The sequence below is a fragment of the Gorilla gorilla genome, chromosome 23 (genome assembly GCF_029281585.2).
Source record: "Gorilla gorilla gorilla isolate KB3781 chromosome 23, NHGRI_mGorGor1-v2.1_pri, whole genome shotgun sequence".
NCBI classification, from domain to species: domain Eukaryota; kingdom Metazoa; phylum Chordata; class Mammalia; order Primates; family Hominidae; genus Gorilla; species Gorilla gorilla.
In genome coordinates this window covers 26,649,511-26,676,859 of record NC_086018.1, presented here as the reverse complement: position 1 = coordinate 26,676,859, position 27,349 = coordinate 26,649,511, and the positions used below count along the sequence as shown (strand labels likewise).

The window sequence follows — 27,349 nt, the reverse complement described above, 5'->3', positions numbered from 1 at the left end:
TCAGGCCTGTAATCCCAACTCTTAGGTAGTGAGAGGTGGGAGGATAGCTTGAGCCTAGGAGTTTGAGACCTGCTTGGGCAATATACCGAGACCTCCCCTTCTACCAATAATGTATGAATGTATGGGTTTAACTTTTTCCTTACCCCCTTAACCAACAAAATGTATTGCTAATTTTTAATTTCTGATAGTAGGGGAGGTAAAAAAAATATTGTCTTTAAGTTTTAATTTTCTTTTAAAATAACTGAGGTCACACATTTAAAAAAACGTGTTTAAAAGCCACATGGAGTTCCTTTTTTTGTGATTTGTCGGTGTATGTCCTTTGTCCATTTTTTCCATTGAATTGTTTGTCCATTTTATTACTGATTTTTAGGAGCTTTATCTATACTAAGAAAACTAGCCATTTATCATGTGTTGCATTTTTTTAACCGATTTGTTACTAATCTTTTTGGTCTTAATCCATATTTTCCATGCAGACATTAAAATTTTTTATGTTGTCATATTTATCTGTCTTTTCTATTCTGTTTTGTGGCTTATGTGTTGTACTTAGGACTCAGTTCTACATAATAAAAGATTCTTTCCTTTTAATATTTTATAATTTTATTTCAAAATATTTAATTATTTGAATTACCTGTGATTTTTTATATAGAGGGGATAAGTTTTTTTATATATCATTTGAATAATCAAAATTTATAATAGGAGAATTTATATTCTGTTGCTGTTGGATGGCATGTTCTGTACATTTCTGTTGGGTCCATTTGGTCTAAAGTATAGTTCAAGTCTGATGTATTCTGTACTGGTTTCTGTCTGGATGATCTGTCCATTGTTGAAAGTTGCATATTGAAGTTCCCACTATCACAGTATTGCTGTCTATTTCTCCCTTCAGATTTGTTAATATTTGCTTCATATATTTAGGTGCTGTGATTTTGGGTGTATATGTATTTATAATTATACCCTCTTAATGAATTCACCTTTTTATAATTAAACAATTATTTTGTCTGTTGTGAATAGATTTTGACTTAAAGTCTATTTTGTCTAAGTATAGTTATTCCTGCTCTCTTTTGGTTTCCATTTTGCGTGGAATATCTTTTCTGTCCCTTCACTTTCAGTCTGTGCATATCCTTAAAGCTGAAGTGAGTCTTTTGTAAGCAGCGTATAGTTTTTTGTAAGCAGCATCTCTTTGGGTCCTGTTTTTTTTTTTTTAATTTAAAAATTTTATTGTGTCCTGAATTTTTATCCATTCAATCATTCTGTTTTTTGATTGGAGAACTTACTCCATTTACACTTAAAGTAATTATTGATAGGTAAGGACTTACTATTGCCATTTTGTCAATTGTTTTCTGACTGTTGTGTAAACCTTTCGTTCCTTTTTTGTCTTCCTTGCTGATTTGATGATTTTCTGTAGTATGCTTTGGTTCCTTTATCTTTTGTGTATCTGCTATAGGTATTTGCTTTGTGGTTACCTTGATGCTTACATAAAACATAGTTATAGCAGTCTATTTTAAGCTGATACACAATGCGGAAAGGATAGTTTCCAACATATATGGTCCTGGGAAAACTGGCTATCACATGCCATAAAGTGTAATTGGATCGTTAACCTACACCACACATAAAAATAAACTCAAAATAGATTAAATACTTAAACGTGGCTGGGTGCGGTGGCTCACGCCTATAATCCCAGCACTTTGGGAGGCTGAGGCAGGCGGATCACCTGGGGTCGGGAGATCGAGACCCTCCTGGCTAACACGGTGAAACCCCGTCTCTACTAAAAATACAAAAAAAATTAGCCTGGCATGGTGGCGGGTGCCTGTGTTCCCAGCTACTTGGGAGGCTGAGGCAGGAGAATGGGATGAACCCGGGAGGCAGAGCTTGCAGTGACTGGAGATTGCTCCACTGCACTCCAGCCTGGGCGACAGAGCAAGACTCCGTCTCAAAAAAAAAAAAAAAAACAAAAAAAAACTGAAGACCTGAAACTCTAAAACTCCTAGAAGAAAACATGGGGGAAAAAGTTCTTAATATTGGTCTTGGCAATGATTTTTTGGATGTGACACCAAAAAACTAGGCAAAAAAAGCTGATGGGACTACATCAAACTAAAAATTTTTCCACAAAAAAGGAAACAGTCAACAAAGATGAAAAAGTAACCTATGGGGTGGGATAAAATATTTGCAAATCATATGCCTGATAAGGGTTAATATCCAAAATATATAAGGAACTCATACAACTCTATAGCAAATAAATAAATAACCTGATTTTTAAAATGAGCGAAATACCTGAATATAATTTGTACAAAGAAGACCTACAAACTGCTAACAGGGGTATGAAAAGCTGCTCAACATCACTACCATAGGATCCAGCAATCCCACTTCTGGATATGTCTCCGAAGGAAATAAAATTACTATCTTGAAGAGATATCTGCACTTCCATGTATACAGCATTATTCACAATGACCAAGATATAGAAACAACCTAAGTGTCCATTGATGGATGAATGAATAAAAAAAATGCACATGTACAAAATACAATATTATTCAACCTTAAGGAAATCCAGCCTGTAATCCCAGCACTTTGGGAGGCCGAGTCAGGTGGATCACCTGAGGTCGGGAGATCGAGACCATCCTGGCTAACACAGTGAAACCCCGTCTCTACTAAAAATACAAAAAATTAGCTGGACATGGTGGTGGGCACCTGTAGTCCCAGCTACTTGGGAGGCTGAGGCAGGAGAATAGCATGAACCCAGGAAGCAGAGCTTGCAGTGAGCCAAGATTGTGCCACTGCCCTCCAGCCTGGGCAACAGAGCTAAAAAAAAAAAAAAAAAAGGGAAATCCTGACATTTGCAACAATATGGATGAACCTAGAGATGTCATGCTAAAGGAAATGAGCCAGACACAGAAAGACAAATACTGTATGATCTAACTTATATGTAGGATCTAAAAATGTTGAATTCATAAAAACAGAGTAGAAGGGTGGTTATCAGGGGACAAGGGTGTGAGAAATGGGGTGACATTGGTTAAGGGGTACAAATCTTCAGCTATAAGATAAATAAGTTCTGGAGACCTAGTATACAGCGTGGTGACTGTAGTTAATATATACTTGAAATTTGCTAAGAGAGTAGATCTTAAGTATTTTCACCATGTACACACAAAAGATAGCTCTGTGAGGTGATGGATATGTTAATTAGCTTGATTGTGGTAGTCATTTCACAATGCATACATATATCAAAACATCACATTATATATCTTCTATATATACGACTTTATTGGTCAATTTATACCTCAATAAAGCTAGAAAAATTTATAACAGGACTGGAATTATACTATGTATATAGTAATTATATGTGGCTGCATATATTGAGTCCATTTGGCTCACATGTTACTGACACTCCCTCTACCCTTTTAAGATGAATTTGTCAGAGGATCAGAGGAAAATATCAGCAATGTTAATATATGTTGACATCCATACGCTATATGTATATGAAATTCAGTCAAAATATTTTTCTCTATTTTGGAACTCATGAGGGAATAAATAATGGTTAATCTAAGTAAATGAGTAATTAAACATTTTATTTTTCATTATCTCCTTAAGGAGTACTATTCTGTTTTGTTTTGCCTTGTTTTGTTTTTTTGAGATGGAGTCTTGCTCTGTCGCCCAGGCTGGAGTGCAGTGGTGCAATCTCGGCTCACTGCAACCTCCACCTCCCGGGTTCACGCCATTCTCCTGCCTCAGCCTCCCGACTAGCTGGGACTACAGGTGCCCGCCACCATGCCTGGCTAATTTTTTGTATTTTTAGTAGAGATGGGGTTTCACCGTGTTAGCCAGGATGGTCTCGATCTCCTGACCTCGTGATCCGCCCGCCTCAGCCTCCCAAAGTGTTGGATTACAGGCGTGAGCCACCGTGCCCAGCCCTTATGGAGTACTATTCTAACTCATTAAATTAGTTCCTGAATTTAATATGGCTGGTTATTTTAAGTACAACATATATATAATCTGAGAAATACATGCAAAGGTCTTTTTTCTCTGTGAAGTTTATCAATTGCAGATAAGATAGAAAAGGACTTGGGGCCGGGCGTGGCAGCTCATGCCTGTAATCCCAGCACTTTGGGAGGCCAGGGTGGGTGGATCACTTGAGGTCAGGAGTTCGAGACCAGCCTGGCCAACATGGCAAAACTGTATCTCTACTAAAAATACAAAAATTGGCTGGATGTGGTGGTGCACACCTGTAATCCCAGCTACTCAGGAGGCCAAGGCAGGAGAAGCGCTAGAACCTGGAGGCGAAGGTTGCAGTGAGCCAAGATCACTCCGCTGCCCTCCAGCCAGGGCAACAGAGTGAGACTCCATCTCAAAAAAAAAAAAAGAAAAAAAAGAAAAGGACTTGGGAAGTTATGTTTATTCTTTTTAGCCATACATAGAAATTTCCGTTTCTTTTTTTTTTTTTTTTTTGAGATGGAGTCTCGCTTAGTCGCCAGGCTGGAGTGCAGTGGGGCGATCTTTCGCTGCAACCTCCGATTCCCAGGTTCAAGCAATTCTCCTGCCTCAGCCTCCCGAGTAGCTGAGACTACAGGCTCGTGCCACCACGCCCAGCTAATTTTCGTATTTTTAATAGAGACGGGGTTTTATCATGTTGGCCAGAATGGTCTCAATCTCTTGACCTCATGATCTGCCTGCCTCGGCCTCCCAGTGTGCTGGGATTACAGGCGTGAGCCACCACTCCCGGCCAGAAATTTCTGTTTCTTAGCTTTCTAACAACCACACAGTATCCAGCTGAGTAGACACAGATATATTTTGACAAATTAGAAGCTTCTGTGAGCACTTACTACAGGGCATTTTTCTTTTAAATTTGTGAACATTTGATGGTGTTTTGTGAACATTTGGTTAACTACTACTAACTCTAAATACTAGAGTTCTCCTCTAGTATTTAGAATCTTTCTGCACTAGTATTGACTCATCCATGGTATTTTCTTTGCTCTTGGAGGCCTTAGTAATGGTTTACATCAGTGTTTCAAGCAATTTCTGGACTTGCCAGATCCTTCACTATAAAGGTGATTTGATCTTATAATGTATGGTATTTCCCCCTCTCAGATTCACAGTGTGCAAAATAAGATCTGTGAGAGATATTTCACTAAAGAAGAGATTTATTTAACGTTGTTCATCCTTGTCTCCTGAGGACCTAAGGTTTCCTTAGAATATATTTTGGGAAATGTTACTTTATATTACTGTACATGGAGGTAATAGAATGAAGATGATTTCTCTTCTTAATTTGATTCTTATCTGTGTTGGCATTGAACCAAAATTATTACTCTGCCATTATTTTCTTTCTGAGACAGGGTCTTGCTTGTTGTCCAGGCTGAAGTGCAAGTGGCACGATCACAGCTCACTGCAGCCCTGACCCCCTAGGCTCAAGCAGTCCTCCCTCTCCAGTCTCCCAAGTAGCTGGGAATACAGGTGCGTGTCACCCACTCAGCTATTTTTTTGTCTTTTTTGTAGAGACAGGGTCTTGCTTTGTTGCCCAGGCTGGTCTTGAACTCCTGGGCTCAAACAGTCCACCCACCTTTGCCTCCCAAAGTGTGGGATTACAGGCATGAGCTATTGTACCTGGCTTACTCTGCAATTCTTTTTGAAAAAAAAAATTTTTTTTCTTTTTCTTTTTCTTTTTTTTTTTTTTTTGAGACAGAGTCTTGTTCTTGTTGCCCGGACTGGAGTGCAGTGGTGCAATTTTGGCTCACTGCAACCTCTGCCTCTCGGGTTCAAGCAATTCTCCTACCTCAGCCTCCTGAGTAGCTGGGATTATAGGCACCCGCCACCACGCCTGGCTAATTTTTGTATATTTAGTAGAGATGAGGTTTCATCATGTTGGCCAGCCTGATCTCAAATTCCTGACCTCAGGTGATCCGCCCGCCTTGGCCTCCCAAAGTGCTGGGATTACAGGTGTGAGCCACGGTGCCCTACCTTGCAAATTTTTTAAATAATTTTTTTTTTTTTCTAAAATAGAGACAGGGTCTTGCTATGTTGCCAGGCTGGTCTCAAACTCCTGGGCTCAAGCAGTCTTCCCATCTTAGTCTCCCAGTATGCTGGGATTACAGGCATGAACCACTGAGCCCAGCCTACTCTGCAATTCTTTATGAGAAGTAGGGAATACTGTAATAGTAGGATTCTTCTTCTTCTCCTTTTTTTTTTTTAAATAACTTACAGGCTACTTATGAACCTAACAATTTATCTTACTTTAAAAGTCTTTACTTGCTATTTTTATGTCATGCCCCTGAATTTTCAGATACAGAATTTGTTTCTATAACTTATGGTAGTATTGACCTTAAGCAGAACCATGATGATCATATTTTCCAAAATGAAATCAGTCTTACATATTGTAATAATTAAAAACAAGGACTGAAAATTCTGGTTGTTTGGTAAATGTTACATAGTCCATTTACTTTCAAGCAATATGTTTCATGATCATAATTTTTAAAAAAACCTTTAAGTGCATTATTGGTTGGCCACTTCCAGTATGTGAAAGTTGAATATTGGTGCATGCCTGTAATCCCAGCTACTCGGGAGGCTGAGGCAGGAGAGTTGCTTGAACCTGGGAGGCAGAGGTTGCAGAGGTTGCAATGAGTCGAGATCACGCCATTGCACTCCAGCCTGGGCAACAAGAGTGAAACTTCTCCTAAAAAAAAAAAAAAAAAAAAAAAAAAAAAAAAAAAAAAAAAAAAGTTGAATATAACTTGGACACTGATATTTGAAACTTACAGAATCCTTTAATGTTTTGAATTGTCCTGGAAATCAGGATATAATATCCGTGTGAGCAGACGAAGAACAGTCGCTCATATGTGTGATTAGATCTGCCTTTCTTCCTTTCTTTGGGGAATTTTTTCTTTTTTTAATAAAAATACTTCTTTGAGGAGTCTATTTCTTTGTATATGTTGGCCTATTGCATCAAATCAGATGCATCCTCTTCTGAATGGAGGTACTGGACTTGATCTTAAAGGAAGACATAGGGAAAAAAATACTTTTTGTTTTAATTTCACTTAGGGCAAGCTTGCTTAGAAGTATAAAATGGCTGTCCTTGATACTACTGTGTTAAATTTCTTCCCTTTGTACTCTACAGTTCGTAATTTTTATGTTTTAAAAATGAGTAACAGGCTGGGTGCTGTGGTTCACATCTGTAGTCCCAGCAGTTTGGGAAGCCAAGGCGGGAGGATTGCCTGGACCCAGGAGTTTGAGACCAGCCTTGGCAACATGAGGAGACTTTGTCTCTACAAAATAATAAAAAAATTAGCCAGGCGGGGTGGTGCATGCCTGAGGTTCCAGCAACTTGGGAGGCTGAGGTGGGAAGACTGCTTGAGTCCAGAAGGTTTGAGGCTGCAGTGAGCTCTGATCACACCACTGCACTCCAGCCTGGGTGACAGAGCAAGACCCTGTCTCAAAAAACCCCACAAAAACAAACAAACAAAAACACTTGACACGTTTGCTTCCTTTGATTTTAAGGTCACTGCACTGCTGCTATAAAATTATAGAAAACTTAGTAATTTTGAAAAATCAACATCAAAAACAGATTTTAAATTGCCAGAATATAGTTACAGCTGAATAGTTTTTGCTAGTCTTCAAAAACTGGTGTTTGTCTTTGAAATTTCATGGTAGTAGCCAAATTATAGTCACCAAATTTGCCAGTCCAAAAAGATTCATTGGTACATGAAAACATTTTTTAAACCTTATTTTTTATTTTAAAACTTGCATAAGTTTAAGAAAATTAAAATGCTCCACAACCTTTCTGGAGATAATTTAGTATGATTAATATTTTGATTTTGTTCTCTCATTACTTATTTATTTATTTTTAGAGATGGAGTCTCACTATGTTGTCCAGACTGGAGTGCAATGGCTATTCACAGGTTCAGTTGTAGCACACTATAGTATTAAATTCCTGGGCTAAAGTGATCCTCCTGCTTCAGCATCTTGAGTAGCTGGGACTACAGGTGCATGCCACTGTTCCTGGCTTTTCAGCATTATTTTAAGTGCAATTGTCTTAACATAGTTGAGATTATAGTGTCCATATATGTTTGTATTTTATTTTTTCCATAGTATATAACTTTAAATTGCCAAGGAAAAACCTGAGTACTCTTTTGCATTTATTCATTCAACAAATACAAATACAAATATACATGTATGTAACTATTAAACATACATATACACATATGCATGCAAGGCCCTTTGTTGGCTGCTTTGAGAGAAGATTATTGTCTTCCAGGGCACAAAAGTTAAATATAATGTAGAGCAGATCATGAAGAATGTTTGTGTTTATTGAGGTTCAGATGATGTCTTAGTCTGTTTTGTGTGGCTATAAAGGAATATTTGGCCAGGTGCAGCAACTCATGCCTGTAATCCCAGCATTTTGGGAGGCTGAAGTGGAAAGATCTCTTGAGGCTAGTAGTTCAAAATCAACCTGGGCAACATAGTGAAATCCTGTCTCTACAAAAACAACAACAACAAAAAAACCAAAAAAAATTAGCTGCATGCCGTGGCATGTGCCTCTGCTTCCAACTACTCAAAAGGCTGAGGCAAGAAGATTGCTTGTGCCTGGAGGTTGAGGCTGCAGTGAACCTCAACAGTGCAGTGACTTGTGCCACTACACTCTAGCCTGGGTTACAGAGTGAGACCTCATCTGAAAAAAAATAAGAGTAAAAAATAAATACCTGAGGCTGAGTAATCTATAAATAAAAAAGGGTTATTTGGCTTATGATTTTGATGATTGGAAAGTTCAGGATTAGGCATCTGTATCTGGTGAGGGCATTAAGCTGCTTCCACTCATGGCAGAAGGCAAAGGGGAGCTGGCTTGTGCATGCAGAGATCACAAAGTGAGAGGAAGCAAGAGAGAGAGAGGGGCTAGTGGCAGGTCTCTTAACAACCGGCTCTCACTGGAAATAATAGAGTAAGAATTCCCTCACCCCCAAGGGAGGGCATTAATCTATTCATGAGGGATTTACTCCTATGACCTAAACACCTCCCATTAGGCCCCACCTCCAATACTGGGGATCACATTTTAATGTGCAACTGGAGGGGACAGACATTCAAATCTTAGCAGATGGGGAACCCATCTGGATTATCTGAACTTTTTCTGATAAAGTTTCTTTGTTTGTAGATTCCTCTCTTTGGTGCTGACACTATTGGCCAGAGAAGTCCTGATGGACCGGTACTGAGCAAAGCTGAATTTGTTGAGAAAGTTCGTCAGAGTAATCAGGCCTGTCATGATGGAGATTTCCACACAGCTATTGTTCTGTATAATGAAGCCCTGGCTGTTGACCCTCAGAACTGCATCTTATACAGCAATAGATCTGCAGCCTACATGAAAATCCAGCAGTATGACAAAGCACTGGATGATGCAATCAAAGCTCGACTTCTCAATCCCAAATGGCCAAAGGTAGAAATTTTTACCTATGAAGATTTATTTTCATAGAATCTTTTGTGCTGGCTTCTTACTTTAATGTAATATTTTGTTGATTTAGTGTACTTACTAATATTTTAATAATCTGTACTTCAGCAAAATATAAAATGACTTCCTTGAGCTGGTACACTAGCGAAAAGCTTCCTTTGTTTTTTTGTAGCGTGCTTTCCATGTGCAAGTTTAATTCTTTTCCTGTATGTGTGAGATTTAAATTTTTTTTTCTCTGTGCCGCTTGATAAGTAAGATACATTCTAGTTCTTTATATAGGTTTTGGAACATCTCTTTTTGAATGAATATTTTAGATGAAGTATGATGATGTTTCTTTCCTTCAATTTAAAATAATTAATTTTATTTTCTGTCAATGACTGTTTATTTTCAGAATGGTATTTAATCAGGGAAATTTCCGTTTTTTCTAATAAAGCATTGTAATTATCTGTAGTCCCTTGAATAGTCCCCTTAAGTTACTATCTTTGTTTTTTATTATATATACTTTATTTTCAGTGTGCATACTCCTAACCTAACCCCTAGTTTCTTTTAGAAACAATTCCTTTCTTTTCCTTTTCTTTCTTTTCCTTTCCTTTCCTTTTCTTTTTTCCTTTTTCCTTTTTTCTTTCCGAGACAAGGTCTTAGTCTGTCACCAAGGCTGGAGTGCAGTGGTGCAATCTTGACTCACTGCAACCTCTGCCTCCTGAGTAGCTGGGACTACAGGTATGTGCCATCATGCCCGGCTAATTTTTGTATTTTTTATAGAAAGAGGGTTTCACCATGTTGCCCAGGCTGGTCTCGAACTCCTGAGCTCAAGCAATCTGCCTGCCTCGGCCTCCCAAAGTGCTGGGATTACAAGTGTGAGCCACCTTGCCCAGCAGAAACAATTTCTTAAGATGCTCCTGAAGCATACAGGGTGGGGGATAGGAGAGGGATGAAATGGGAGAATGTAGATCCAAGGATATGAAGTTGCAGATATATAGGATGAATAATTCTAGAGATCTAATGCACCACATGAGGACTATAGTTAATAATATTGTATTGTATTAGGGATAATTGCTAAGAGTAGATTTTAGGTTCTCTTATGACACAAACACACACAAAAAGGGTTACTGTGTGAGACGATGAATATATTAATTCGACTACAATAATTACTTCACTTCATGTAAGTAAACAAAAATATCATGTTGTATACCTTAAATACATACAATAAAAAGAGATGTGATTGAAGTATTTGAGATATTTTCTATAGAACCACAAAACCATTTCATCCCATTAACAAAGGTTAATGGATATTTCCTAGAGATTTAAAATAGTTTCCTAATGTCTTATTAATAATATGCTGAAGGGCTGGGCATGGTGGCTCATGCCTATAATCTGAGCACTTTGGGAGGCTGAGGTGGGAGGATCCCTTGAGCCCACAAGTTTGAGGCCAGACTAGGCAACATAGTCTCTACAAAAAATACAAAAATTAGCCAGGTATGGTGGCACTCACCTATATCCCCAGCTACTTGGGAGGCTGAGGTGAGAGGATTGCTTGAGCCCGGGAGGTAGAGGCTGCAGTGAGCCATGATTGCATCACTGCACTCTGGCCTGCGCAACAGGATGAGACCCTGTCTCAAATAATAATAATAAAAGTCATAGTACTTTATCCTTTGACTCTGATAGATCTTCTTGGCCTCATTTAATGGAATTTCTAGTATTGCTGCTGCCTTGTGAATGGTTTACTATTGTGTAATTCCCTAAAGGATTACTTTTGTAACCATAATCATTCTAAATGAAACAAAAATTGTTGAGAAAAATTATATATGGGCTGGGCACGGTGGCTTCACACTTGTAATCCCAGCATTTTGGGAGGCTGAGGTGGGCGGATCACCTGAGGTCAGGAGTTTGAGACCAGCCTGGACAACGTGGTGAAACCCCGTCTCTACTAAAAACACAAAAATTAGCTGGGCGTGGTGGCGGGCACCTGTAATCCCAGCTACTCGGGAGGTTGAGGCAGGAGAATTGCTTGAACCCAAGAGGCAGAGGTTGCAGTGAGCTGAGATCGCCCCACTGCACTCCAGCCTGGGCAACAAGAGTGAAGAGTCTCAAAAAAAAAAGAAAAAGAAAAATTGTATGTGATACTATTTGCGAACTAGAATGCTATTTTCAAAGCATAAACCTAGGTTCACATTCCTGTTCCTCCATTAATGACAATATGGTTTTGAGTAATCTCTTAACCTCTCTGAAGTTAAGATAAATGGGAATAATAATAATACCTATCTTGGAAGATTGTTGCTTAAGGATTGGAGATAATTTTTAACTTGTACATAGTAGATGTTTGGTAAGTAATAGCTATGATTGTGACATTTTTACTGAAGGTTTGAATTAGTAGATTATTCTAGCAAGGTTTTGCATATATATCTGCCTCTGTTTGTCTCTCTCTTTATACCTGTAATTGATGCAGTGAGCCTTATAAATTTGGAGAGCTTAATTTTCAAATTAAGTATCAATTCTTGTCCTTTTTTGATCCACTTGTGTTTTTCCTATATTTGTAAACACCTTTAAACTTTTATCTTTTTCATTTTTCTTTATCATTTCTACTTCTCCTGGCATTTCTTGTGACTTCTACACCCCAAAAATGGCTTTTAAAAAGTGTACTTTTATTATTATAGACAAAAAAAAAATCACCCTTTTAGGATAATTTATATTATTGGTTTCTGATTTTTTCTCTTCACAGTAAGTGAAGTTATTGTATAGTCCATTTTACATTAATATTTTAGTTCTATATTTGGCTTTAAGCAAACCTAATTTAGGAACATTTAAAGTATTTAAAATATAGAGTTCAAAATTGAAATCACAAAAGGTTCTTTTGAGGTAGTATGATAATAAAATTAATTTATAAGGAAATGTTCAGTACTGCAAAAGGATGTTTCCTTTTATAAAAACTTGATTTTATACTTATTTTTCTAGGCATATACTCATTAGGTAAAAGAAGATTCACTTACATTTTCTTGTTATAAATGTATATCTGGTGAAATTTTGTCAATTCCTTTTTCTTTTAATTTTTGCTTTTCTACTCTGGCTTTTTATTATAATGCTTTGCTTTTCTAAAGTCTTTATCTGAAATATTTTTGTCTAGTCTGATGTGTGAAAAGCTACCTTCCAATTTCTGTCTCTCTCCATAAGTATTAATTTTTTATGTAAAGATTCAAAGGCTCCAGAGACTAGATGGAGAATTTTTTATACATGTCTGTTTTATCTAAATGAGAAAATGATTTTGATGTGATACGGGCTGTAAAAGAGGTATGAACAAAGCACTATGGGAACCCACACAAGCAGTGAGTTCAGTCTGTGGGTACCTTATCTCCAACTGCATGCTAGATGTTTTTTCTTTGATTTATCTTTATGTTTCTTCTTTTTATGTCCTATTTAAGAAACCTTTGTCTTCGCCAAGGTTACAAAGATTTTCTTCTAGAATTTTTATGTTTTTTGCCTTTAGGCCTATGATTTATTTTGAGTTAATTTTTAGTATTGTGTGAGATAAGAGTCAAAGTTAACTTTTTTTCCAGATAATGATAACCATAATCCAGCAACATTTGTTTTAAAGATTATCCTTTCCACATTGAATTATCCTGGCACCTTTGTCACAAACCATTTGACCATATAAGTATGGAGTTATTACTAGATTCTCTATTTCACTGATTTCTGTGTATATATCTCAATGCCTTAACCATAATGCCTTAATTACTATAGATGTATGGTAAGTCTGATTATTAGGTATTGTAAGTCTTCCAACCTTGTTCTTTTTTTTTTCTAAGTTGTTTTGGCTATTCTATATTTTTGCATTTTTATATAAGTTGTAGAATCAGCTTATCAATTTCTTCAAAAAACCTTTCTGGAAATTAATGGGCTTACACTGAATTAGACCAGTTTGGAGAGAAATGCCATCTTAATGTTATTGAGTCTTTGAATCCATGAACATGGTGTATTCCTCCATTTACTTAGGCCTTCTTTTATTACCTTTGCAACTTTTTGTAGTTTTCAGTGTTCAGGTCTTGCATGTCTTTTGTTAAATTTATTTCTAAGTATTTTGGCTTTTGATACTATTATAAATGGAATAACTTTATTTTCTAACTTTCTATTGAGAATCTATAGAAATACAATGTATTTTCTGTACTTTGTGTCATGTGACCCTGTTAAATTTGCTTTTAATTTCTAGTAGGATTTTTGCAGATTCCTTGGGATTTTCTATGCACATGATAATGTCTGCAGGTAATCACAATTCTGCTTCTTCCTTTCTTTTGTGTATGCCTTTTCTTTCTTTTTCTTTTTCTTCACTTTTTGCTCTATTGCGCTGGTTAGCATATCCGGTACAATGTTGACTAGAAGTCATGGGAGTGAACTTCCTTTACTCATTCCTGATCTTTGTGGGAAAGCATTGAGCTTCACATTGTTGAGCATGATGTCCTTAATCAGGTGGAGGATATTCCCTTTAATTTCTATTATGAGTGGGTATCAAATTTTGTCTATTTTTTCTTCATCTATTGAAATTATAATTTTTTTAGCTAGCTGTTAATATGGTAAATTAAATTGATTTATTTGGGGATATTAAATCAACTAAATCAACTTTGGTTTTAATGGGGGTAAATTCCAGGTAGTCACTATGTATTATTCTTTTTATATATTGTTGGAAATGCTTTGCTAAAATTTTGTGAAGAATTTTTGCATCTATGTTTAAGAGAGATACTGATCTGTAGCCTTTTTTTTTCTCATGAGGTATTTGTTTGGTTTTGGTATCGAAGTGATTCTGTCCTTATGTAATGAGTTGTAAAGTATTCTGTCTGTATTTTCTGAAAGAGTTTGTGTAGGATTGGCATTATTTCTTCCTTAAGTATTGGATAGAATTCACCAGTCAAGCCATATTTATCTTTATCTGTACTTTTCTTTGTTGGAAGGTTTTAATTATGAATTCAATTTCTTTGATTGATGTAGGGCTATTCAAATTTTCTAATTCTTTTTAGATCAGTTTTGGTAATTGTTTCTTTCAAGTAACTTTTCATTTAATCTAGGTTGTCAACTTTATTGGGATAAAGTTGTTAATATTCCTTTATTATCCTTTTTAATATCTGAAGAATCCATAGTGATGTTCATTTTATCATTCTTGATTTTTTTTTTTTGACAGAGTCTTGCTCTGTTGCCCAGTCTGGAGTGCAGTGGTGTGATGTCAGCTCACTGCAAGCTCTGCCTCCCGGGTTCACGCCATTCTCCTGCCTCAGCCTCCTGAGTAGCTGGGGCTACAGGCACCTGCCACCACGCCTGGCTAATTTTTTGTATTTTTAGTAGAGACAGGGTTTCACCATGTTAGCCAGCATGCATTCTTGATATTGTTAATCTGCCGTTTTCTGGTCAGTCTACCTAGAGATTTATCAATTCTATTCATCTTCCTAGACAATGAGTTATTAGTCTCATTGATTTTCTATATTGTAGTGCATTTTATCTTTCACTGATGTCTGCTGTTTATTATTTCCTTTTTTCTACTTTTTTTTTGCATTTACTTTGCTCTTTGTTTTCATTTCTTAAGAAGAGAACATAGGCCATTGACTTTAGATCTTTCTTTTTTTTTAAATATGAGCATTTATAGCTGAATATTTCTCTTTAAGCACTGTTTTTGCTGCATCTTACAAATTTTGACATGTATTTTAATTATTATTCAGTTCCATATTTTCCAATTTTCCTTGTAAACACATTATTGATCCATGGATTATTTAGAAGTTTGTTGTTTAATTTCCAAATATTTGTGTTTTCTTAGTTATCTTATTGTTGATTTCTAATTTACTTTCATTGTAGTCAAATAACATACTCTTTATAATATTAATGCTTTTAAATTTTCTGAGGTTTGTTTTATGGCCTTGCATGTGGTTTATCCTGGGAAATATACCATGAACACTTGGAAAGAACATGTATTCTGTAGTTTTGAGGTGTAGTTCCATAGATATCAATGAAGTCCAGATGCTTAATCTTGTTGCTCATATCTTCTGTGTCTTTGCTGACTTTTTTGTCTTGTTATTCTATTTGTCTTCATTGTTGGAATGAAGAAGTTAAAATCTTGAACTAAGATTTTGGAATTGGCTATTTATCCCTTTAATATTGTCAAGTTTTGCTTCATATACATTGAAGCTCTCTTATTAACATATACACATAACATTATTATATCTTCTTGATAAATTGATCCTTTTACCGTTATGCAATGTATCTCTTTATCTGTGATAGTAAATTTTGTATTATAAACTATTTTGTCTGACCTGGGTGTGGTGGTGCATGCCTGTAGTCCCAGCTCCTTGGAAGGCTGAGGCAGGAGGATTCTTTGAGCTGAGGAGTCTAGCCTGGGCAACATAGTGAGATCATGTCTCTTAAAAAATATCTATTTTGGGCCGGGCATGGTGGCTCACGCCTGTAATCCCAGCACTTTGGGAGGCTGAGGTGGGTGGATCACCTGAGGTTAGGAGTTCGAGACCAGCCTGGCCAACATGGCAAAACCCCATCTCTACTAAAAAATACAAAAATTAGCTCGGTGTGGTGGCAGGCGCCTGTAATCTCAGCTACTAGGGAGACTGAGGCAGGAGAATCGCTTGAACCCGGGAGGCAGAAGTTGCAGTGAGCCGAGATTGTGCCATTGCACTCCAGCCTGGGAGACAGAGCAAGACTCTGTCTCAAAAAAAAAAAAATCTATTTTGTCTGATATTAATATAGATGTTCCAGCCTTCTACTTACTCTTTGCGTTATATATTTTCTTCTGTTTATATATTTTCAACTTGTCTGTGCCTTTACATTTAACATTCATCTCTTTTGGACAACATATAGTTGTGTCTTGCTTTTTAAATCAAGCTTGTCAATTTCTGCCAAAATTGGATTTTTTCTTCATTTATTTTTAATGCAATTATTGCTTTTAACTTTGCGTCTACCATTGTATTATTCCTTTTTAATTTGTCCTTTCTGTTTTTGTCCCTCTGATATTCTTTTCATGCTATTTATTGGTTTATTTGAATACTTTCTAGAGTTGATTTTTTTTTTCTTTTGAGAAAGTTTTCAATTGTTGATATTTGACAGGTAATTATCTTGGTTAGACTAGAACTGCAAACTCTGTTTCTTAAGTGGAAGCTCTGGTCTCAGTTCAAATATTTTGTGTTTTGTTGAACTGCTTTGAAATTTGTTCCGTACATGTGTGACTCAGCGGTTAGCCAAAGATGTGAGTAGACAGAATTTGAGTCTTTCTTTTCTGATTCTTTTCTTTCTGGAATTCCCTTCCCCCTTGGCCAAAGGCTGTGGTTTTCTGACCTTCAGTGTTCTAGTTCCTCAGGCCAGAAAAACTATTTTTCTACCAGTATTTCTGTACCCTTGCTTACCATTCTTACAGTACCTGACCCTTGCACCTTGAAAATGGGGACTCACTTTACAGCTCTCTTCCTCCAAAATCTGCCTGCTTCTCTTCACTCGTTAGTACTTTCAGGTAGCTTTTTAAAATATTATGTCTAGACTTTACAGTTGTTTTCTGGGTTGGGGTGAGTCCAGCAGGATCTCGCCTAGCCAGTCTCTACTGGAAGTAAAAGTGATATATTTTCAGTGATTTAATGATTCTCTTGATGTTTTGAGTTCTCCCACTAGGTTCATTTCTTCCATTTAGCTAGTCTCATACATTTAAGATATTTATCTTATTTCATTTTCATTCTCTGCATCAAATTGGTAAATAATTCCTTCATACTCTTTTTCTTTTTCTTTTCTTTTCTTTTTTTTTTTAAGAGACAGTCTCGCTCTGTCACCCAGGCTGGAGTGCAGCAGTGCCATCATGACTCACTACAGTTTTGAACTCCTGGGCTCAGGTGATCCCCCTGCCTCAGCCTCCTGAGTAGCTGGGACTACAGGCATGTGCCATCATACCTAGCTATTTTTTTTAAACTTTTTATTTTTTTATTATTATTATTTTTTTTTAGTGGTAGGGTCTTGCTGTGTTGCCCAGGCTGGTCTCAAACTCCTGGGCTCAGATGATTCTTCTGCCTTGGCCTCCTGAAGTGCTGGGATTATAGTCATGAGCCATGGGGCCCTGCGTTTTTTCTTAAATGTATTTCATATATATCTTACACAGTTTGTTTCTATTAGCACCAACCTAACAGAGCCAGTATTATAGTTCAGGTTCTTATAGTTTCATTCTTACTTTGTTGTGATAACCTTTTATTGTAACATTGTTCTTGTTCAAAACCTTTTGTTGCTCAGTGTTGTCAGTTGGATTGATAGTCAAGATTCTGCTCCAGTGGTCACATTTCTTCCTTTAGGAGGAGTCTTCAAAAAGTTTGTGGAAAATTGGAATTAAAAAATAAACACAAAAGGTACAAACTTTATTTCTCAACATAAGCTCAATAATGTTGAAGACACTTTTGTAAGCAGTGATACCAGCCATTTAGTCTATCCTTGTAGAACTGAGCATTCTGGAATGTAACCATGTCAAAACAGTCTTTTTTACATTATCAACTAAAGAAAAATGGGTTCTCTTTAAATATGTTTTTAAGATTAAGAAACAAAAAGCAGCCAGAAGGAGCCAAATCAGGACTTTAAGGTAAATGCCTAATTTCCAACTGAAACTCTTGAGAAATTTCCCTCTTTTGAGGAGAGGAATGAGCAGGAACATTGTCATGGTGGAGGACTCTGTGAAGCTTTCCCAGGCATTTTTCTGCGACATCTTTGGCTAACTTTCTCAAAACACTCTCATGATAAGCAGATGTTATTGTTCTTTGGCCCCGTAGAAAGTCAGCAGGCACAACGCCCTGAGCACCCTTAAGACCTGTTGCCATGACCTTTGCTCTTCACTGGTCTGCTTTTGCTTTGACTGGACCACTTCTACTTTTTGGTAGCCATTGCTTTGGTTGTGCTTTGTCTTCAGGATCACACTGGTAAAGCCATGTTTCATCTCTGGTTACAATTCTTCAACGAACTGTGTTAGGATCTCTATCCCACTTGTTTAAAATTTCCATTGAAAGCTCTGCTTTTGTCTGTAGCTGATCTGGTACAACAGTTTTGGCACTGCCGAGTGCAAAGTTTGCTCAACTTTAATTTTTCAGTCAGAATTATGTAAGCTGAACCAGTTGAGCTGTCTATGATGTTGGCTATTGTTTCTTTCTTTTTTTGTTTTTTTTTGAGACAGAGTTTTGCTCTGTTGCTCAGGCTGGCGTGTGGTGGCACAGACTCAGCTCACTGCCACCTCTGCCCCTCTGGTTCAAACAGTTCTCCTTCCCCAGCCTCCTGAGTAGCTGGGATTACAGGTGCGCACCACCATACCCAGCTAATTTTTATATTTTTAGTAGAGACAGGGTTTCACCATGTTGGTCAGGCTGGTCTCGAACTCCTGACCTCGTGATCCACCTGCCTCGACCTCCCAGAGTGCTGGGATTACAGGCGTGAGCCACTGTGCCCGGCCGATGTTGGCTATTGTTTCTCCTGCTAGTTGTTGATCCTCTTCAATTAGAGCAGGAATAAGATGGTTTTTTTCATTGTAAATTGATGCAGATGATCTGCTGCTGTGGACTTTATCTTCAATGTGGTCTTGTCTCTTCTTAAAATAAGTTATCTATTTGTAAACTGTTGATTTCTTTGCGCATGGTCCCCATAATTTCTTTGTAAAGCATCTGTTATTTTACCATTTTTCCACCCTGGCTTTACTATAAATTTGATGTTTGTTTTGCTTTGCTTTGATTTTAGCAGAATTTATGTTGCTCTGATAGGGACTGTTTCTAAACTTATGTTTTATTCTTCGTAGTGCCTCAAACTAGATCCTGTTCAGACATGTTATAACAAGTTAGTTTGAGTTTATTTTGATGCAGAAATTTTTTGAAATCCATGCATAGTTTTTGCATAATACACATTTTCCATGAGCTTTTTGAAGACCCTTTGTATTTCTTACTATTCTGCTGACAAACATGCTCTCCTTTTCCTTTTTTCTTCCTCCTCATTTATGTCAGTTGATGTACAGTGGTAACTGAAATTTGAATTGTGTTGTTAGGGGACTGGTGTTATTTAATTGTGATAACTGAAATTCATGTATATTGGCATAATACGCATGTGAAGTGAAGTCTGCTAGTACTTTGGAATTCAATCTAGGTTTGTTCCTCCTTATTAGCTGAAGTCTTTGACAGGTTGCTATACCTCCCTAAGCTTCCATTTTTCCATTTGTATCTGGGTTAACATTACATATCTTGAAGTGTTGTAGTGAGGATTAAATAAAATGTTAGGCATGTAGCACAGAGTTTTTTATATACAAGTTATTTAATACATCATGGTTATTAATGTGATGATCATCATGATGGTAATAATCACTCTGTATTTATATACACATGCTTTTTAGTAAAACTATCCAGTTCTTTTTTGAGCATTTTTCTTTCCTTTATAATAATCTCAGTAATCTTCTGAATCCTTAAAATTCCTATTGATTAGCTTTATAAGTTTTTTAATGTGTTGATTCCAAAATGGATAAAGCATTCTGTTCAGGTGTTTCTGTTGCAGAGGGAAAAGGAAGAATTATTTTTCACCACATATATAGAATATATATGCTTGTGAATAGTTTATCAGATCCTATTAATATAGGATCCTATAAGTGTAGCTCGCTGTTTAATATGTGTGATATATTTTCTTTATTTCAATTCAAAAACATCGATTGGGCATTTACTGTAAGCAAGCACTGTTTATTTTTCTGCTGTCTTCTCTGGTAATGGTATTTAGTTGATTTTTTTTCTTGTTAATTTGGCATTTTGAGCTTTTTCATTGTTTTGATATCCTACCTCTTTGCTATTTTTTTTTTTTTTTTTTGGAGACAGAGTCTTGCTCTGTCACCCAGGCTGGAATGCAGTGGCACGATCTCAGCTCACTGCAACCTCTGCTTCCCAGGTTCAAACGATTCTCCTGCCTCAGCCTCCCCAGTAGCTGGGATTACAGGCATGCGCTACCACGCCCAGCTAATTTTTATATTTTTAGTAAAGACAGGGTTTCACTTTGTTGGCCAGGCTGGTTTCAAGCTCCTAACCTCAGGTGATCCACCTGCCTCAGCCTCCCAAAGTGCTCGGATTACAGGCGTGAGCCACTGCACCCGGCCTGGTTTTTTTATTTAGATGTATTTTTGGTTTGCACTTGTGTCCACTAACTTTTGCTCTATAAAAAATCACTTCAAAACTTAGTGGCTTAAAATAACAACCATTGATTGATTGATTGATTGATTGAGATGGAGTTTTTGCTCTTGTTGCCCAGGCTGGAGTGCAGTGGTGCGATCTTGGCTCACTGCAACCTCTGTCTTCTGGGTTCAAGCAATTCTCCTGCCTCAGCTTCCCAAGTATCTAGGATTACAGGCACCCACCACCACGCCTGGCTAATTTTTTTGTATTTTTAGTAGAAATGGGGTTTCATCATGTTGGCCAGGCTGGTCTCGAACTTCTGACCTCAGATGATCCACCTGCCTCGGCCCCCCAAAGTGCTGGGATTGCAGGCGTGAGCCACCATGCCCGGCCAACGACAACCATTTATCAAGCTCAAGATTTTGTAGGTCAGCTGAGTGACTCTTCTGGACTGGGCCGACTCAACTGATCTCTGCTGGTCTTTCTCATGTGTTTCAGGTAAACTAGAAGTTTGGCTGGTGATTAGAATATCTAGGACAGTCTCACATTTCTGGCAGTTGGTGTGCTTTTGGCCAGGAGAACAATGGCAACTGGGCCATGTGTCTCTCATCATCCAGCAGATTTTGCTGGGGTTCTTTGCATGGCGGTTGTCGAATTCCAAGAACCGTAAGAGAATGCAAACACAATTGTATAGCTCTATTAAAGTCTGTTTGTACTGCATTTGTTATTCTCCCATTGGCCAAAGCAATTCATATGGCCAAGCCCAAAGCAGAAGAGGAAGAATTTGTGACTGTTCTTATAATTCACCTCAGTATTCTTTGTCAGTTCATATGCATATTAAGGTACATATTCGTGTACCTTCATTCGTAGACCATATCATATGCCCCCTTTATTTCTTTTCTTGAGATAGGGTCTCACTCTGTCAGCCAGGCTGGAGTGCAGTGGTCACTGCAGCCTGAAACTCCTAGGCTCAAAGGATTCTCCCACCTTAGTCTCCACAGTAGCTGGGACTACTGTGTGTGCTAATTGTTAGCACACAAGACCACACCTGGCTAACTTAATTTTTTTTTTTTTCAAAAAAAGTTCTCCCTGTGTTACCCATGGTCTTGAACACTGGGGCTCAAGTGATCCTCCTGCCTTGGCCTCCCAAAGTGCTGGGATTACAGGTGTGAGCCACCAAGCCCTGTCTCATATCCCTTTTTAATTATATCTACTTTAATTTACCTTTTTATCCTTTATCTTTCTGTTTTGGAATTTTCTTGAATCCCCTCTTTTCAGATAAGTCAGTTGCAAAGTAGTTATTATTACTTTAGTGTGAATAATGAGTTACAGAAATGGTTATGTTCTTCAAGGATATCTTCAAGGGTCAGTGGAAAAGAACCCAAAGGAATGGTGAATTTTCATATGGTATAACACTGCATAAAGGAAGATTTCATAGTGGGACTCTCCTATTAATTTTAAAGTGCATGATAAAATACCTCCTCTTTCTGCATGGATTTAAAGCTTTTCTTGTATTCTTGTTCACTGATTATACCTGATGACAGAATTTTTTTTTTTTTTGAGACAGGGTCTTGCTCTGTCACCCATGCTGGAGTGCAGTGGCATGATCACAGCCCACTGCAGCCTCTACATCCCAGGCTTAAGTGATCCTTCTGCCTCAGACTCCCAAGTAGTTGGGACTGCAGGCACATGCCACTACGACTAATTTTTGTATTTTTGTAGAGACGGGGTTTCACTGTGTTGCCCAAGCTGGTCTCAAACTCTTGAGCTTAAGCAGTCTACTTGCCTTGGCCTCCCAAAGTGCTTGGATTACAGGCATGAACCACTGTGTCTGTCTGTGATGACAGAATTCTATCATCAGGTATAATACCTGAATACAGAATATGATACTTTATCTGTCAAGTATTATATCTGATGACAGTGTCACACTAAGAAAAAAATGTTTAAACATATCTTGACCTCATGTTTCCCCTTGGTTTACCTAGTATTATAATAGTAATAAAATATAATAGCTCTTATTGAATGCTTATTATGACAAGCTAGTTCAAATCCTTCTATTTGCGATACCAATTTTACACTCACAATAATCTTGTGAGGTAGATATTATTTTTATCACTACTTTATAAAAGAGAACATTTATACTTAGTGGGAGATTGTATACTTGTCTAGGACATCTAGTTAGTAACTGGAAGATTTGGACTTAAACCCAGGTTGATGTGATTCTGAAGACTTTGTCGTTAATTACTATACCATACTACTTCCCTGGACAAAGGAGTCCATTGTTTAAGAACTCAAGAATCCAGAATTCTCTTTCAAGTTCTAACACCGATATGTCCAAATGATGTTGCAGAGACTATTCAATTTTAGTTTCCTATAATATAAACCAGAGTCTGAGATTGCAATTTACTGATTTTTTTCTCTAATTCAAGTCTGCTTTTGAGTCCCTCTAGTGAATTTTTTAAAATTACACTTTAAGCTCTGGGGTACATGTGCAGAATGTGCAGGTTTGTTACATAGGTATACACATCCCATGGTGGTTTGCTGCACCCAATCAACTTGTCATCAAGATAAGGTATTTCTCCTAATGCTATCTTTCCCCTAGCCCCCCACCCCCCTACAGGCCCCGATGTGTGATGTTTCCCTCCCTGTGACCGTGTGTTCTCATTGTTCAACACCTACTTATGAGTGCAAACATGCGGTGTTTGGTTTTCTGTCCTTGTGTTAGTTTGCTGAGAATGATGGTTTCCAGCTTCATCCATGTCCCTGCAAAGGACACGAACTCATCCTTTTTTATGGCTGCGTAGTATTCCATGGTGTATATGTGCCACATTTTATCCAGTCTATCATTGATGGGCATTTGGGTTGCTTCCAAGTCTTTGCTATTGTGAATAGTGCTGCAATAACCATACGTGTGCATGTGTCTTTATAGCAGCATGATTTATAATCCTTTGGGTATATACCCAGTAATGGGATGGCTGGGTCAAACGGTATTTCTAGTTCTAGATCCTTGAGAAATTGCCACACTGTCTTCCAAAATGGTTGAACTAGTTTACAGCCCACCAACAGTGTAAAAGTTTTCCTATTTCTCCACATCCTCTCCAGCATCTGTTGTTTCCTGACTTTTTAATGATCACCATTCTAACTGGTGTGAGATGGTATCTCATTGTGGTTTTGATTTGCATTTCTCTGATGGCCAGTGATGATGAGCATTTTTTTCATGTAACTGTTGGCTGCATAAATGTCTTCTTTTGAGAAGCATCTGTTCATATCCTTTGCCCACTTTTTGATGGGATTTTTTGTTTTTTTTTCTTGTAAATTTGTTTAAGTTCTTTGCAGATTCTGGATATTATTAGCCCTTTGTCAGATGGATAGATTGCAAAAATTTTCTCCCATTCTGTAGATTTCCTGTTCACTCTGAGGATAGTTTCTTTTTGCTGTGCAGAAGCTCTTTAGTTTAATTAGATCCTATTTGTCAATTTTGGCTTTTGTTGCCGTTGCTTTTGGTGTTTAAATCATGAAGTCTTTGCCGAAGCCTATGTCTTAAATGCTGTTGCCTAGGTTTTCTTCTAGGGTTTTTATGGTTTTAGGTCTTAGGTTTAAGTCTTTAATCCATCTTGAGTTAATTTTTGTATAAGGTGTAAGGAAGGGGTCCAGTTTCAGTTTTCTGCATATGGCTAGCCAGTTTTCCCAGCACCATTTATTAAATAGGGAATCCTTCCCCCATTGCTTGTTTCTGTCAGGTTTGTCAAAGATCAGATGGCTGTAGATGTGTGACATTATTTCTGAGGCCTCTGTTCTGTTCTGTTGATCTATATATCTGGTTTGGTACCAGTACCATGCTGTTTTGGTTACTGTAGCCTTGTAGTATAGTTTGAAGTCAGGTAGTGTGATGCCGCCAGCTTTGTTCTTTTTGCTTAGGATTGTCTTGGCTATGTGGGCTCTTTTTGGTTCCATATGAAATTTAAAGTAGTTTTTTCTAATTCTGTGAAGAAAGTTAATGGTAGCTTGATGGGGATAGCATTGAATCTATAAATTACTTTGGGCAGTAGGGCCATTTTCACAATATTGATTCTTCCTATCCATGAGCATGGAATGTTTTTCCGTTTATTTATGTCTTCTGTTATTTCCTTGAGCAGTGTTTTGTAGTTCTCCTTGAAGAGGTCCTTCACATCCCTTATAAGTTGTATTCCTAGATATTTCATTCTCTTTGCAGCAGTTGTGAATGGGAGTTCACACATGATTTGGCTCTCTGTTTGTCTGTTATTGGTGTATAGGAATGCTTGTGATTTTTGCACATTGATTTTGTATCCTGAGACTTTGCTGAAGTTGCTTATCAGCTTAAGGAGATTATGGGCTAAGATGATGGAGTTTTCTAAATATACAATCATGTCATCTGCAAACAGGGACAATTTGACTTCCTCTTTTCCTATTTGAATGCTCTTTATTTCTTTCTCTTGCCTGATTTCTCTGGCCAGAACTTCCAATACTGTGTTGAATAGGAGTGGTGAGAAAGGGCATCCTTGTCTTGTGCCGGTTTTCAAAGGGAATGCTTCCAGTTTTTGCCCATTCAGTATGACATTGGCTGTGGGTTAGCATAAATAGTTCTTATTATTTTGAGATATGTTCCATCAATACCTAGTTTATTGAGAGTTTTTATCATGAAGGAGTGTTGAATTTTGTTGAAGGCCTTTCCTGTATCTATTGAGATAATCATGTGGTTTTTCTCTTTGGTTCTGTTTATATGATGGATTTATTTATTTGCATATGTTGAACCAGCCTTGCATCCCAGGGATGAAGCCCACTTGATCATGGTGGATAAGCTTTTTGATGTGCTACTGGATTTGGTTTGCCAGTATTTTATTGAGGATTTTTGCATCGATGCTCATCAGGGATATTGGTCTAAAATTCTCTTTTTTTGTTGTGTCTCTGCCCATTTTTGGTATCAGGATGATGCTGGCTTCATTAAATGAGGTAGGGAGGATTCCCTCTTTTTCTATTGTTTGGAATAGTTTCAGAAGGAATGGTACCAGCTCCTCTTTGTAACTGTAGTAGAATTTGGCTGTGAATCCATCTGGTCCTGGACTTTTTTTGGTTGGTAGGCTATTAATTACTGCCTTAATTTCAGAACTTGTTATTGGTCTATTCAGGGATTCAACTTCTTCTTGGTTTAGTCTTGGGAGGGTGTTTGTGTCCAGGAATTTATCAATTTCTTCTAGATTTTTTAGTTTATTTTCATAGAGGTGTGGGATCAGTGGTGATATCCCCTTTATCAATTTTTATTTTGTTTTTTTGATTCTTCTCTCTTTTCTTCTTCATTAGTCTGGCTAGCGGTCTATTTTGTTGATCTTATCAAAAAACCAGCTTCTGGATTCATTGATTTTTTGAAGGGTTTTTCATGTCTCTATCTCCTTCAGTTCTGCTCTGATCTTAGTTATTTCTTGTCTTCTGCTAGTTTTTGAATTTGTTTGCTCTTGCTTCTCTAGTTCTTTTAATTGTGACGTTAGAGTGTCAATTTTAGATATTTTTTGCTTTTTCTCATGGGCATTTAGTGCTATAAATTTCTCTCTAAACACTACTTTAAATGCATATCAGAGATTCTGGCCCATTGTGTCTTTGTTCTCATTGGTTTCAAAGAACATCTTTATTTCTGCCTTAATTTCGTTATTTACCCAGTAGTCATTCAGGAGCAGGTTGTTCAGTTTCCATGTAGTTGTGTGGTTTTGAGTGACTTTCTTAATCCTGAGTTCTAATTTGATTGCACTATGGGCTAAGAGACTGTTTGTTATGATTTCCATTCTTCTCCATTTGCTGAGGAGTGTTTTACTTCCAACTATGTGGTCAGTTTTGGAATAAGTGTGATGTGTGATGTGGTGCTGAGAAGAATGTAAATTCTGTTGATTTTGGGTGGAGAGTTCTGTAGATGTCTATTAGGTCTGCTTGGTCCAGAGCTGAGTTCAAGTCCTGAATATCCTTGTTAATTTTCTGTCTCATTGATCTGTCTAATATTGACCGTGGGGTATTAAAGTCTCTCACTTTTATTGTGTGGGAGTCTAAGTCTCTTTGTAGGTCTCTAAGGACTTGCTTTATGAATCTGGGTGCTCCTATATTGGGTACATATATATTTAGGATAGTTAGCTCTCTTGTTGCAGTGATCCCTTTACCATTTCGTAATGGCCTTCTTTGTTTCTTTTGATCTTTGTTGGTTTAAACTCTGTGTTATCAGAGACTAGGATTGCAACCCCTGCTTTTTTTTGCTTTCCGTTTGCTTGGTAAATATTCCTCCATTCCTTTATTTTGAGCCTATGTGCGTCTTTGCATGTGAGATGGGTCTCCTGAATACAGCACACCAATGAGTCTTGACTCTTTATCCCATTTGTCAATCTGTGTCTTTTAAATGGGGCATTTAGCCCATTTACATTTAAGGTTAATCTTGTGTGAATTTGATCCTGTCATTATGATGCTATCTGGTTATTTTGCCTGTTAGTTGATGCAATGCTTCCTTCAGGAGCTCTTGTACGGCAGGCCTGCTGGTGACAAAATCTCTCGCATTTGCTTGTCTGTAAAGGATTTTATTTCTCCTTCACCTATGAAGCTTAGTTTGGCTGGATATGAAATTATGGGTTGAAAATTCTTTTCTTTAAGAATGTTGAATATTGGCCCCCACTCTGTTCTGGCTTGTAGGGTTTCTGCAGAGAGATCTGCTGTTAGTCTGATGGGCTTCCCCTTGTGGGTAACCTGACCTTTCTCTCTGACTGCCCTTAACATTTTATCCTTCATTTCAACTTTGGTAAATCTGACAATTATG

At 37.5% G+C, this 27,349-nt stretch overlaps 1 protein-coding gene across 4 annotated transcripts in view; it reads left to right on the top strand.

Moving 5' to 3' along the window:
• The window catches only part of TTC28 (tetratricopeptide repeat domain 28), a 718,078-nt gene that overhangs the window by 34,857 nt on the left and 655,872 nt on the right, over positions 1-27,349 (top strand). For all 4 annotated transcript variants that reach the window (XM_055374084.2, XM_019018517.4, XM_055374083.2 and 1 more), the window contains exon 2: positions 9,122-9,400. In XM_055374084.2, the coding sequence (XP_055230059.1) occupies positions 9,122-9,400 (279 nt within the window). The remainder of the gene's footprint in view (positions 1-9,121; positions 9,401-27,349) is intronic.